Source organism: Xenopus laevis, chromosome 5L (assembly GCF_017654675.1).
Source record: "Xenopus laevis strain J_2021 chromosome 5L, Xenopus_laevis_v10.1, whole genome shotgun sequence".
Lineage (NCBI taxonomy): Eukaryota > Metazoa > Chordata > Amphibia > Anura > Pipidae > Xenopus > Xenopus laevis.
Window position 1 is genome coordinate 69312094 of NC_054379.1, and position 13893 is coordinate 69325986.

The 13893-nt window shown below is 36.4% G+C and overlaps 1 protein-coding gene across 2 annotated transcripts in view; it reads left to right on the top strand.

The window, feature by feature from the left end:
- Positions 1-13893, top strand: part of tpd52l1.L (tumor protein D52 like 1 L homeolog) — a 68478-nt gene that overhangs the window by 15908 nt on the left and 38677 nt on the right. For both annotated transcript variants that reach the window (XM_041562243.1, NM_001094260.1), the window contains 2 exon segments: positions 12136-12251; positions 13625-13773. In XM_041562243.1, coding sequence (XP_041418177.1) covers positions 12136-12251; positions 13625-13773 — 265 coding nt within the window.

Genomic DNA, 13893 nt, shown 5'->3' on the forward strand with positions numbered 1-13893 from the left:
TCGCCGATCCTGTAAACTGTTCTAAATTGATACATTTAGTTGATATATTTCTTATCTTTGTCCCTGCAGAGCAGAATCTCTGGGTTTCATTACAGGCAGCTGTTAGAATTGATACAATTGTTGCTAATACTCCAGAGCTGCTGCTGAGAAATGTATCAACTCAATGTTGCAAATTTGTAACAGTTTAGAATCTGCACCTGAATTACTGAGCTGCCAGACTGAAACACCAGAGACACAAACATTCACCTTTAAACTTAGATTTTGGAAAAAACGTAAAAAATAAATAAAGGAAAGTAATTGAAAAAAGTCTTTATTTCTGGGGAACAATCTAAAAACAACTGAATTGAAAAAAGTGTTTGGAAGGTGAACAACCCCTTTAAATGTGTTTGTCAATTAAGATTATGACATTTTTTAATAATACTTATCGTTTGCGAATCATATTCTTCAATAATCATTACTATTGCTTTCTCTTCATACATCAGCTCATGTTCTAAATTTAAGAAGCATGAAATATAGTGTTTATTATGTATCTTTACAGGCATGTGCAGTCAATTGCATGTGGAAGTGGCAAAGTGCTAGAAAAAGTGTCTTCAGGCACCATAATGCTTTTTTTCTCATCATTAGGTTTTGTGTATCTGACATGTTGTATATTTCTTCAATTGAAGTGTTTTCCCACACAATAAGGGGCAGATTTACTAAGCTCGAGTGAATAGTTCGAATGCAAAAATATTCGAATTTCGAAGTATTTTTTTGGGTACTTTGGCCCTCAAATTCGGTCTAATCAAATGATTCGAACGATTCCAAGTAAAAATTGTTCGACTATTCGACCATTCGATAATCAAAATACTGTCTCTTTAAAAAAAAATTCAAAGCTACCGAAGTGCAATGTTAGCATGGGGACCTTCCAGGGCACAGTTTTTTGATTGAATAAAAATCATTCAATCGATCGCTTAAAAACGTTAGATCGAAACTTTTGCGCTAAAATCCTTCGAATTCGAAGGATTTTACTTCTAGGGGTTTTTTTTTTTAACCCTCGAAATTCGACCCTTGATAAATCTGCCCCTAAGTGACATTTGTACAGAGCAGCCATCCATGTGGTGATTTGCTTTCTCTCTTCCACCTACTCTGGATCTTAAGAGTGGGCGTCCTAGTTCTTCTCTGTTCACTGTTAGGGGCCAATTCATTAACTTCGAGTGAAGGATTCGAAGTAAAAAAACTTAGAATTTCTAAGTGTTTTTTGGGCTACTTCGACCATCGAATGGGCTACTTCGACCTTCGACTATGACTAGGCTTCAAACTAAAAATCGTTCGACTATTTGACCATTCGATAGTCGAAGTACTGTCTCTTTAAGAAAAAACTTTGACCCCCTAGTTCGCCACCTAAAAGCTACCGAACCCAATGTTAGCCTATGGGGAAGGTCCCCATAGGCTTGGCTAAGTTTTTTTGGTCAAAGGATAATGCTTCGATCGTTGGATTATTCCTTCGATCGTTATTATTGAATCGTTCGATTCAAAGGATTTAATCGTTCGATCGAAGGATTATTCCTTCGATCGTTCGATCGCATTTTTTGCGCAAAATCCTTCAGATTCGATATTCGAAGTCGAAGGATTTTCATTCCCCTTGATGCATCTGCCCCTTAGTGTTACTTAAGTATAGAACGCCTTAGCAGACTTCACACTGATGTATAGAAATATATTTTTACAAATATTAATATTCTGAACACTTTAGCCACTGAACACTTTATTTTTTATAGCTCAACGAACACACTGCTTTGGAGTCTCTAAACGCCTAACAACGTACTATTTATAATAAAAATGATTATAGACATAAGATACAATTTGTCCTATTTTGGTGTTGCTGTCATCCAGGGTCCAGACCCAGAGGGAAGAATGAGAGCAGTTTGCTAATGCAATGCCATGAGGTAGAACATATTGGAACACTCCCCACAGCAACCACTTAAACACAGTTTATACATAAGAACCTTAAAACTGCTACATGACATTATTCTCAAATCTAAATTGGTACAAATTAATTGTCTAAATTAAGAGAATGATGTTAAAGTGGAGGTAGTCAATTGTTTACTAACCTACAGGATGGAGAGTGATCACAATAGGTGGTTCAACCCTTGGGCAATAAACCGATTCCATTTGTGTAGTTCTGACAATGTTATATTATTCAATTTTAATGGTTTAAAGAAAAAAATAACGATTACTCACAACTGGAGGTCGCCTTCCCTTTTCAGTAAGCACCACATACATAATTATATGTCATATTGCTTTATCTAAACTTCCTTTATTTAATTTTTTAAATGAAAAGAGTTAGCATTCCACATTTTGAGTTGAGCAAAATCTTATTTAAAGCAATCTGTTTAATTTGTGGTCACAAATAGGAATACCGAATTTCTAAATTCTGTACAATACAATTTATACAATGTAACAAAATCTGTTTTTTATTTTAATTTTAAATACGAACATATTTTTAACAATTCACCACACTAAAAAAAGTTCAGTGTGTGTGTATTTCATATAAAAATAATATATTACAAATGGGTTTCAGTGATTATATGGCTGGTTGTGGCAGTTTTTAGTAGATAAAACATGGCTAAACACAGCAGTATTGGTAAAATAAAAAAAAAAAAAAAAGAAGAAAGCAATCAAAACCAAAATATTTACTTCAAAGAAAACATTTTGACGTTGCAAGGATATCCAAGGTAAGGTTTTAGTGGTTTTAGAGGTATTTGAAACCACGATTAAACTCACTTTCTCTAAAACCACGATTAAACTCACTTTCTCTAAAACCACAAATGTCATGACATTTATTCAAAGATCCAAATAAAAAAAGAATGAACGGAAAATAACACTGAACGTTGAGTTAAAAAATAAGAACACCTTTAAAACCTCTAAAAATTCTAGCTTTTCGGGCAATTCTTAGCAGATCTCTTGATAAGGTTTGTATAAAGTATGCTATTTAGATTATAATTGCACAAAATATAAAGCTATATACTAGTCAATTGTAGCTCTTTAATTATATATTTTTTATATTTGTTATATATTATCCTACTAAATTGTGCTGAAACTTTGGCTTTTGGCAACTCCCTGTTGTTTACCATGGAAAAACAAAATGGCACACACTTAAAAAACAACAAGTACTATATTCATTGTGGGGGAGCACAGCCATTTTAAACCAAGTCCTTCATAAACAGCATAATGTCATGTAATATCAATATAGGCTTAAATAGGTATACACTGAAGTAACTAGTTCATACAGGAAGTGATGTGAGCAAAGGTACAATAGTACATCATATAGTTGATATAGTATTCACATTAAACATAGACACAATTCAGGGTATAATATAAAGTTAAACTGTGGGCTAAACCAGCATTATTGTACTATAAAGATAACAGGTTTTTTTTTTTTATAAACAGTGCAATAGAAAGCATGTGCAACATTATAAAATAAAGTACATACATTTTCATAAATTATATTTTGTAATATTAGGAATGAGATAAATAATATTTTACAGTGAGACCTGTGAAGATGTGGAATTCTCTCCCTGAATCAGTATTACAGCCTGATACATTAGATACCTTTAAGAAGGGGTTGGATAGCTTTTTAAGCAAGTGAGGGAATACAGGGCTATGGAAGATAGCTCATAGTACAAGTTGATCCAGGAACTAGTCCGATTGCCATTTTGAAGTCAGAAAGGAATTTTCCCCCATCTGATGCAAATTGGAGAGGCTTCAAATGGGTTTTTTGCCTTCCTCTGGATCAACTAGCAGTTAGGCAGGTTAAAATGGACGTGCGTCTTTTTTCAAACTAACTTACTATGTTACTACATGATCAAGGGAAAAATAGGACAGACAAAAATGCAGAAAAGGAATAGCTGTGCATCACAAAAGGCTGCACATTACTTTCAAAGAAAGAAACATAATGAACTACTGTCTGATGTGAATATCATGTCTAACATGGGTAACTTTTCAGTGATCAATAAACATACAGTCCTGAAGAAAAGGCATACTACTGCAACTACTTCTGTTATCCTGCATCAAAGACCTTACACACAGGTCTTGTGTGAGCATAGTCCAAGGCATTGCAGAGTGAGCTTCATCTGTATAGGAAGGGGGGGGGGGTCTAGTTAGAAAATCTGAGTGACAATTGGGTCAATATATACAGTCCTCCTATAGAACCTTAGTGATTTGTCAGCACGCTAAAGGTGTAAAATTAAACAAGACCAGTGCTTGGTGAGAATGGAGTTTGAGGAGCCTAATAATTACATCGTGTAATCTGAGAGAGAGCTTTATTTGCTCAATTTATGGGTATCTTTTAAGCCAAAGGCTAAAATACAAGGTTTGGTGGAAATACTATTCTGCCAAAGCCAAAAGTAGTCTGGTTGGAAGTTGGATGGAAAACAAGCGTGGTGGAACTTTATTTTATTAAAGTCCTACATGTGGAAACATTAAACTCAGTTTGGAGAAAAGAAAATACCTGAAACCTATGGCGTTTTGTGAAGTAGACCAGAAAAATAGCTAGTATGATATGGCAACACACAAATGGACACTTCCCAAATAAGATTGTGGTAGAATTAAAAAAAGAAAGAGATCAATTTCAACTAGATGGTGTAATTTCTGAAGAAACCACAAGATGTTGGCTTTGAAACGCAAGAGGTGTTGGGGCCAGTCGCCCCTGGTGCATAGAGAGTACACAAAGTTGGTAGAATCTGGTTTAAAACGGTGAAAATTGAAGCAGATCAAATTGTACCATTAAAATCAATCAAAAAACCTGATTGGCTGTTTTTGGCTCCACCCACTTTTAAAATTTGAATCCCAGTCCCCCTGTCACCAACTGTGCCAAGTTTGATGTCCCTGCCATTAACTGTGAAAGAATGGCAGCAACTTATATATTGACATTGATTAGCAATAGGTAACATTTGATTGGCTGTTTTAAGCTCCACCCAGTTTTCCGAATTTTAACCCCAGTCACGCAGTCATGGTCTGTACCAAGTTTGGGGTCTCTGGCTTTAAAACTGTGAGAATGGCAGTATTTGAAACATTTACATTGAAGTCAATAGGTAAAATCTGATTGGCTGTTATTGGCTCCGCCCACTTTTCCTAAATTTTTGACCACAGTCATCCAGTGAGTAATTGTGCTGTTTGGCACACTTGGGGGCAAATTCACTAAGCGCCGAAGCGCCTAACGCTAGCGTTATTTCGCTAGCGTTTGGCATTTTCGTTACTGCGCAAATTCACTAACGAACGCTGGCGTAGATTTGCTAGTGTTACTTCGCACCCTTATGCCTGGTGAATTATCGCTACGGACGTAACTACGCAAATTCATTAACGCGCGCAGTGTACTGAACGCTATCTTTTACACTAGACTTCCTTCGCCACCTCAGACCAGGCGAAGCGCAATAGAGTAGATAGGGATTGCTTCAAAAAAAAGTCAAAATTTTTTCTAAGTCCCAAAAAACACTGGCGTGTTTTATACATTATGGGTGATAGGCTGAAAAAGATTGCAAATTTTTTTGGGGCTTTCCTCCTTCCCCCCTACATTTCCTAACTCATGGCAACTTACCTAGACAGTGGGCACATGTGTAGGGCAAAATAAAATTTTTATTTGATGTTTTGAAGGTTTTCTAGGCATTTGTAGTGCTGATACGTATTCCTCCATTGAAATTTGAATTTGGCGCCGTATGCAAATTAACCATCGCTAGCGTAACTTCGCTTCGCTTAGCGAATCAACGCTAGCGCAAATTCGCAACCTTACGCTACCCCTGAGCGCAACTTCGGATTTTAGTGAATTTGCGAAGCGCTGGCGAAACTACGCCTGGCGAAGTGCGGCGAAATTACGCCTGGCGCAACCACGAATCTTAGTGAATTTGCCCCTTGGCATTTACGCAGTAATAATAGCAGCAATTTGGCGTTTTTCATTAAGGTCAATGGCTGAAATCCGATTGGCTGTTGTTGCCCCGCCCCCTTTTTTCCTAATTCTGAACCAGAGTCACCAAGTGACTAACACTTTAAGGTTTCGGAATCATGACATTTTACATGTGAGCAATTTTATGTTTTTCTATTGAAAATCAATGAATGACATTTGATTGGTTGTTGGTGGCTCCACCCAATTTTCCTAACTTTGAAGTGCAAACACCCAGTGACCACATTTGTGATATTCGAGGTCCATGACATCAATAACGTGCAAATGGCAGCAATTCAAATTTTTCCCATTTAAATAATCAAAGAAATCTGAAGTCTCTGGCTTTAACACTGTGGGAATGACAGTGTTTGACATTTTCTCATTGAAGTCAATAGGGAAAATCTGATTGGCTGTTTGTTGCTCCGCCCACTTTTTGGAGTCCCCCAAAATGTGACAGAACTTTTCAGGTTGACCCCATGACTAAGTGACCCAAGTTTGGTGAGTGTAACTTTAATGCTGTACGAGTGGCAAAAGTTTCAAATTTTCAAATGAAAGATAACAGAGCACAAGCAACCTATTCGGGTATGAACCGAACAAGTGTGCAAAGTTTCATAATTGTACTCCTAAAACTCTGGGAGGAGTAGCGTTTATAAAATTGCTAAAATTTCATTGGCTGTTGGTAGCTCCGCCCACTTTGGGGTGCCCCCCCAAAAATACATATTTTTATTCGGGGTGGCACCAACAATATGTGGTCCGAGTTTGGGGAGTGTCGCTTCAAAACTGTACGAGCGGCAGCGATTTGAAAATTTTCCCTGTCAAAGTCAATACGAACAAAGGCGTCTTTGGTGGTCCGCCGCACGGGCGCAGTGGGTGGGATCGCTTACTAAAGCACAAGCAATGTACTATAAGGCGAATAGTTGTGGAAAGTTTGGCGCTTGTACCCCTAAAACTGTAGGAGGAGTAGCGTTTAGAAAATGGGGGGGGCGCTAATAATAATAATAAGAAGAAGAATAAGAAGAATAAGAACGAGCTGAACTAGTAGATCAATATGTTGGCTTTTTCAAAGCCAACATAAATATAACTTTTACAGTAAATATATATGAAGGCATCTGAGCTTTAGTTTACAATTTTTAAAGAAGAAATAATGAAACTGTCACAATTAGTACTTTTCATAATATGGAATGGATGCATGACAGAACAAACCAAACAAAATAGTCACTTTCTTAAACATATGGAGAATCACAGATAAATAAACCGACCTTGCTCCTGTAAAGGAAAAATAAACTCTCTTTAACACTAGTGTCACACTGGGTAAGAACATGATGCAACTGTTCTAAAGGCATGACTCTTTCAGCAGAATAGAATGCGAATATTGACAAATGTAAAATAAATAACCAACCCAAAATCACACAGCTTCATGTCCTAGATGTCAACCGATTTTCTAGCAGCAGTGCTGGCAGAACACCATGATTAAAAGTCTAGCAGGCCAACAAACAGCCTTAGATCACACATCAGTAAAACCTATTTTACCTACTGGCATTAAGTCACAGGTGAATAGGCCTAGCATATTTAACAGTTACCGTATATTCTTCTGAGAACGGGTCCCCCTACAATAGAATTCTGTAGGCACCATGAGCCTGCAGGATATGATACAATTCCTTGTTGCCATGTAATTACACAATTGCTACCTATGTGTTCCCTTAGCTACATCCATGGGCTTAAAACCAGTGTGGTTTGGCCACATGAGAACAAGTTGTACAATAGCTTCAGGTGCATTATATTTTTATGGTTATGGCCTGAGCCCCATATTGGTAGGACTGTTCACATTATTATTATAACCTTTGGGAACAAGTAAAAATATGTATATCGGGGTAAGGCAATAAGAGGTGTTATCATTTGCTGGTCTGCTGTTTGAAAGTATCTAATTGATTAGCAGGCCTGAAGTTTGCACCTTCATGTATCATTTAATTAACATTGGAAATACTCAACTGTCCTAAAGGGTTAATAGTGTTTAAATTTTTCTACATATGGGGTGGCCCTATGATCCATTTTCAAGTTCACATTGAAATGCAATAGAAGAAACAAAACTTGTGAAGCTGGCCATAGATGTTGAGATTTTTAAAAGATCCGATCGTCATCGTGAGACCACGATTATCTCGGAACGATCGTACGAATTGTCCATCAACTAAAAAGAACGATTTGCCAGGAAAACAAAGGGTAGCTGCCTGCTTGGCCCTGCAAACATAAATAGATTGCACTGGAGCCGACAAAGAATTTTTAACCTGACCGATCAATTTCCTGACAGATGTCGGCCGAAAAATCGTAAGATGTTCGATCGTTCGAATCCCACTAACCGCACGATAATTTTGAAGGATTGGTCGGACTTCGCTAAAAACGGTCGTTCGGCAAGAGAAATCTTTGCGTCTATGGGACTTTTTTTCTGAAATCAAATTTTTTTTGCCTCAATTGCTAGCATACTGTATTTAATGGAAAAAAAACACTATATACTGCACAAGATCGTTCCAACTACTGATATTCATGTAAAATGCAGGGTTAATATAACTGGTCCACTACATTTTTAAAGATGAACAGTTTTCAATTTTTGCACATAATAGCTCCATGGATATTTTTTAGTGCACCTCTTCAACAGTTTTTCATATTAAAACTCTTTTGAAGTCTATGGGCAAAAATGGAACTGAATTAAAGGGGACCTGTAACCCTAAGAAATAATTCCAAATTCTTATCTATTGTGTTTATTAAGAAAAATAAACTTTACTTACGCTATATCAATTATTTAAATCTTGGTTTCAGTTAGTCTTGGAATTTCATGGACACTGTTATTAACACATGCATTATATCACCTCAAAATCTTGTTTATGCACCAGAATGGGGGACCTGATGCCCATGCCTTTGCATTGGTTACACAATTATAGACTGTGAACAGAGAGGGGGATGTGGGGAGTGCAGTGACATGTAGGAAATGCAGAATGGAAGTGAAAGTAACTGCCTGCCCCGTCTCTATGCCTAAGACATAGAAGAGGGGCAGGCAATCTATGATTGACAGCTGAAATTTTTAAATGCATTTATAACAAGTATGGATGTTTTAATGGAAAAAAGAATTTGAGTTTCATGCCTAATTTGGAAAGGACTTTTACTATACAGCTTTTTATGTCTGGGTGACAGGTCCACTTTAAGCATTTAATCAATTTACGTCCTGCAAAATGAGATTTGCAAGCCTGGCTGCAAATGGCTACAGTCAAGCAAAGGGAGGGTCTTGTTTATACAGAGCTCTTTATCTCTATTATTGATTATAAGGGGACCTAGTAGGGGTAAAATTCTTAGATTGTGCAAGGCCCTCTATAGCTCTTGAATCGGTATTTTTGTGCCTTCCTCTGGATAAACTAGCATTTATGCAGGTTATATATAGATTTAAAGTGGACCTGTCACCTACACATAAAAAGCTGCATAATGAAAGTCCTTTGCAAATTAAACATGAAACACACATTCTTTATTTCATTAAAACATCCATACCTATTATAAAGGTATTTAAATATTTGAACTGTCAATCAAATATTATATGCCCCGCCTGAGGCATAGGCAGTCAATCACTTTCAATTCAGCACTTCCTACATGTCACTACACTTCTCACATTGCCCCATCCCTCCTCAGGCTCTATAATTATGTAAGGCACTGTGCATGTTAGCAAGAAGAAAACCGGCACTCAGAGCTCAATGCATGCAGGCAAAGCCCTGCGTGTTTATTGCAACGTTACGTTTCGGGGGCATGCCCCTTCGTCTGTGCATGGCATTACGTTCCCCATTCTGGTGCATACATAAGATTTTGGGGTGATACAAAATTTATCTTAATAACAGTGTCACAAAATGGCTCCTGCCTGCTTGCTGTGATAGTGTAATTCTAAGACTGAAGGAAACAAAATTCAAATAATAAATATAGAGTAAGTAAAGTTTGTTTTGCTCAGCTAACATGATAATAAAGAATTTGGAATTATCTATTAGGATGACAGGTCCCCTTTAAAACTTGATGGACGTGTCTTTTTTCAACCTAACTTACTAACTAACTAACTAAGTTATTGTATTATAGTTTGTAATCTGTATTTTCAGTGTGCACTCCCATTTATAATACAGTGCTGTGAAATATGTTGATGTTTTATAAATATGTGTTGATAATAAATAATAATTACCAACAAAAAATATAGGCAAGTTTTTTTGTTCAACAAAGGAGTTAATAGATATATATCTTTAAATGCCCCTTTAAATTACAATTCCTAATATTGAGTTAATATTCTGTATTTGTATAATTTTGGACGTGGTTTTTGAGAGATTGCATTGATACAACATATTCCATTCTGTAATACAAAATAAGCTTTTATTTCAATTGCCATTAGTGTTTTAAAGCAAATATTTGGCCGAAACAGGGCTCTGCAGCTTTATATATCTAATTTTCTTTTTCTCTTTACCTTAAATTCCTCCCTGCCAGCACGTCCTCTCTAAACTCAGTACTTGTAGCCGAATGAAAGGATTCAAAATGTTGTGCTCTATGCATCCTTAAAATAGTTATTTTTCCTGATACCCTACAATAAGTCTGCAAATTGAAAAGCATTTCCTCCTACACATGCTCTCCAACTGCACTGTTACTTTGCATTTTACAGTTTCCAGTGAGTGTATAGCAGCAGGACATTTAGAATAAAACTCACCTGCTGAAAATGCGAGCAACATGCATAGCTATGCCTTGTTTTATTGTGTTCTTCTATACAGTATTAGCAAGTAATTCAACTGATACATTCAGAATGGATTATAAGATTAACGCACAAGTTTGTTCAAAGTAATTTTATTGCTGCAGATGAAAAACAGCCTTATACATTTCTTCAAAGTATTGGTTGGATCCATTTCTAACCAAGGGAAAAGCAAGTTATCGTAAGGGGATCTAAACCCCAAAAATACATTAATGTAAACTTACTCTGGGTGCTCCTATGAGTAGTTTTGCAAATTTCAATTATTTTCTTTTTTTAGAGGTTTCAAAAATAGCTTAATGTTTGCAAGCTTTTGGCTCAACTGAGAGTCATAAATCTTAGTGTTAACCTGAATATAGCAAGGACAGTTAGGGTCTCTGACACTGTGGACCTTCAAAAACAGGTGCTGTTGTCAGTTACTGAGCTTAGGGACCAACTCACAATATACTGGATGTAAAGAGTAGAAATGTCACAATATAAGGCTGCTTAGTACTTAATACAGATAATTACTACATGTCAGCTCAGAAACTGGTGCAATTAGCACCAGAATATATTAATCAGCCCAGTGGCATCAGCTTATATTACAGACAAACCCCATTTTCTTCTTGATAATTTGTAACAACCCATAAGCTTAGCTCCTCAACAACTGTTCAGAGCCCACTGAGCATGTGAGTGTCACAGACACTTTCCAAGATGGAAATGCTGCTATTTATTTGCTGAAATTTTAGGCTGGTACAATAAGTTCTGTATGTAAAATTTGACATTTTTAACCATATTTAGTTCTCCTTTTAGACGTTGATTGTAAAGGGTAAAAAGCCAGTCTTTCTTCATAACTGATTTTTTATATCCTTTACCAACTTAGTTGCCTTTCTTTGGGATGCCTCTAATTCAATTATATCCTATGTAAACATTAAAGGAATTGTTCAGTGTAAAAATAAAAACTGGGTAATTAGATAGGCTGTGCAAAATAAAAAATGTTCCTAATATAGTTAGTTAGCCAAAAATGTAATGTATAAAGGCTGGAGTGATTTGATTTATAACAAATCAGTCAGACCACTACTTCCTGCTTTTCAGCTCTCTTGGTTTACACTCACTGGTTATCCTGGTTACCAGACAGTAACCAATCAGAGACTTGAAGGGGGGCCACATGGGTCATAGCTGTTGCTTTTGAATCTGAGCTGAATGCTGAGGGTCAATTACAAACTCACTGAACAGAAATGTCCCTTGTGGCCCCCCTTCAAGTCGCTGACTAGCTCAGAGTTATAGAGCTGAAAAGCAGGAAGTTAGATTCTGGCTGTTTTATTAGACATCCGTTCACTCCAGCCTTTATACATTACATTTTTGGCTAACTAACTATATTAGAAACATTTTTTTATTTTGCACAGCCTATCTATTTACACAGTTTTTATTTTCACACTGAACTGTTCCTTTAAGGAAGTTACTTACACTTTAACATGACACTTTTTGCTTACAGATCTCTTGGACACTCAGCCTCTTCAGGAAACAGATGAGGAACTGGCCACAGACATTGATTATTCAGAAACTTTATCCGAAGAAGAGAAAGAAGAACTGAAGAGTGAATTGGTTAAGGTGATTTTCTGCTTATTTGCTCATTTGTTTAAGATCCTGGAACAATTAATTTCACTGATATTATTAGTAAAAGATGATAATTTTTGACATATTCTAAATCATAATGCTAAAAATAAGTGTTCCATATATGAAATGTTATCAACAAAACATCCACAGATGTGAGTGGAAAATTCTCAGAGTTTGGATTTACACTGTGATCTGTCGGTTCTTGAGGATTATAAATACAAAATGGTAATTTAAAGGATAGTGAATACTTTATATATTATACTATAAGCAATAGTTGTCTACGTGTATTTAAGTAGCTCTAAAATCTTATGTTGCACTGCAGTAATTCCAAGCATAACAATAGCTATAGATTGTTTAATGCACCACTGCATCATAATGATTCCTTCTCATGTGTGCTAAATACAGAAGGATAGCAGCAGTGCACTGGTGCAGTTTTATGGAATTCCTTTGTCCTTGCTTTGAGAAAACCTTTCACTTTGTCCCTACTTATTCTATACCTAGAATACTCCATTGGCAGTTATGTTTAGCTGGGCTTAGGCCCAACAGCATCAAACCACAGCCTCTGGTTTTCTAAACCCTACAAAATGACTGCTAGAGTTGATGAGGAAAGTTGCAACCAGCCAGGGAATATTGGAAGAATATTGTAGGTGAGTCTGAAACTTCAGCCAGCTGTGCATACACTCAAATACCTCGCCAGATGAAAGAATCTCTGTCTGATATGGCCATCCACATGCTCGCCCAAATGGACTGATTTGATCTTTGGGCACAGTGTATGTACAGGGTGTGCTGCAAGCTTCTAAAAAGCCAACTGGCTTGCTTTATGATAAGTAGCCAGAATTTATTCTGTTATGCGGTTTGTAAAATCTAGCTTCAATGCCTAATTAATGTGATATTGCTGTATCCTGTTTGAATAATACAATGTACCTTTGCAAGGGAGGTGTTAATTCCAGGGCGTTCTTGCACCCTATACTTTGTTGTTTAATTTTACACTTTCCACCTAATAAATAAGCCATAATTTAATTTTTATAATGCTGTTGCCAAGCTTTTATTTATCCCTTATATTTTCATACTGAAATAAAGTTATAAATATATAAATATATGAATAATAAACCCTCAAATCGTAATGTTTTCTTTCTGGTTGAAACCAGTAAAGTCCATTTTTGCAACACTGCATGTTGCTTTCCTTAAGGGCCCTCTCAACAGGAAGGAAAGAGTGTGGTAATTCTTTAATTAACATATGTCAAACTAATTAAATGTGTTCTCTTTATCATCATGCAAAACATTTTAACTGTAAATCGATCTGGCTCCTCACAGGATTTAATCTACTCACTGTAATGCTACTTCCTCTTTCTGTATTTTCTGCATAGTTGGAGAATGAAATTGTTACTCTACGGCAAGTTTTAGCAGCCAAAGAGAAGCATCTTGTGGAAATAAAGCAAAAGCTTGGAGTCAGCGTGATGAATGAGTTGAAGCAAAACTTCAGTCGCAGCTGGCATGATGTACAAACCCACTCAGCGTGAGTCCTTAACTTTGTACTATGTTGCCCTTTGCTAATATAATGTATATGGATCGTAACATAGCTTTGTATTGTATTATTTTTAAAATGTATTTTAATTTTAAATACAAATCTTAAAGT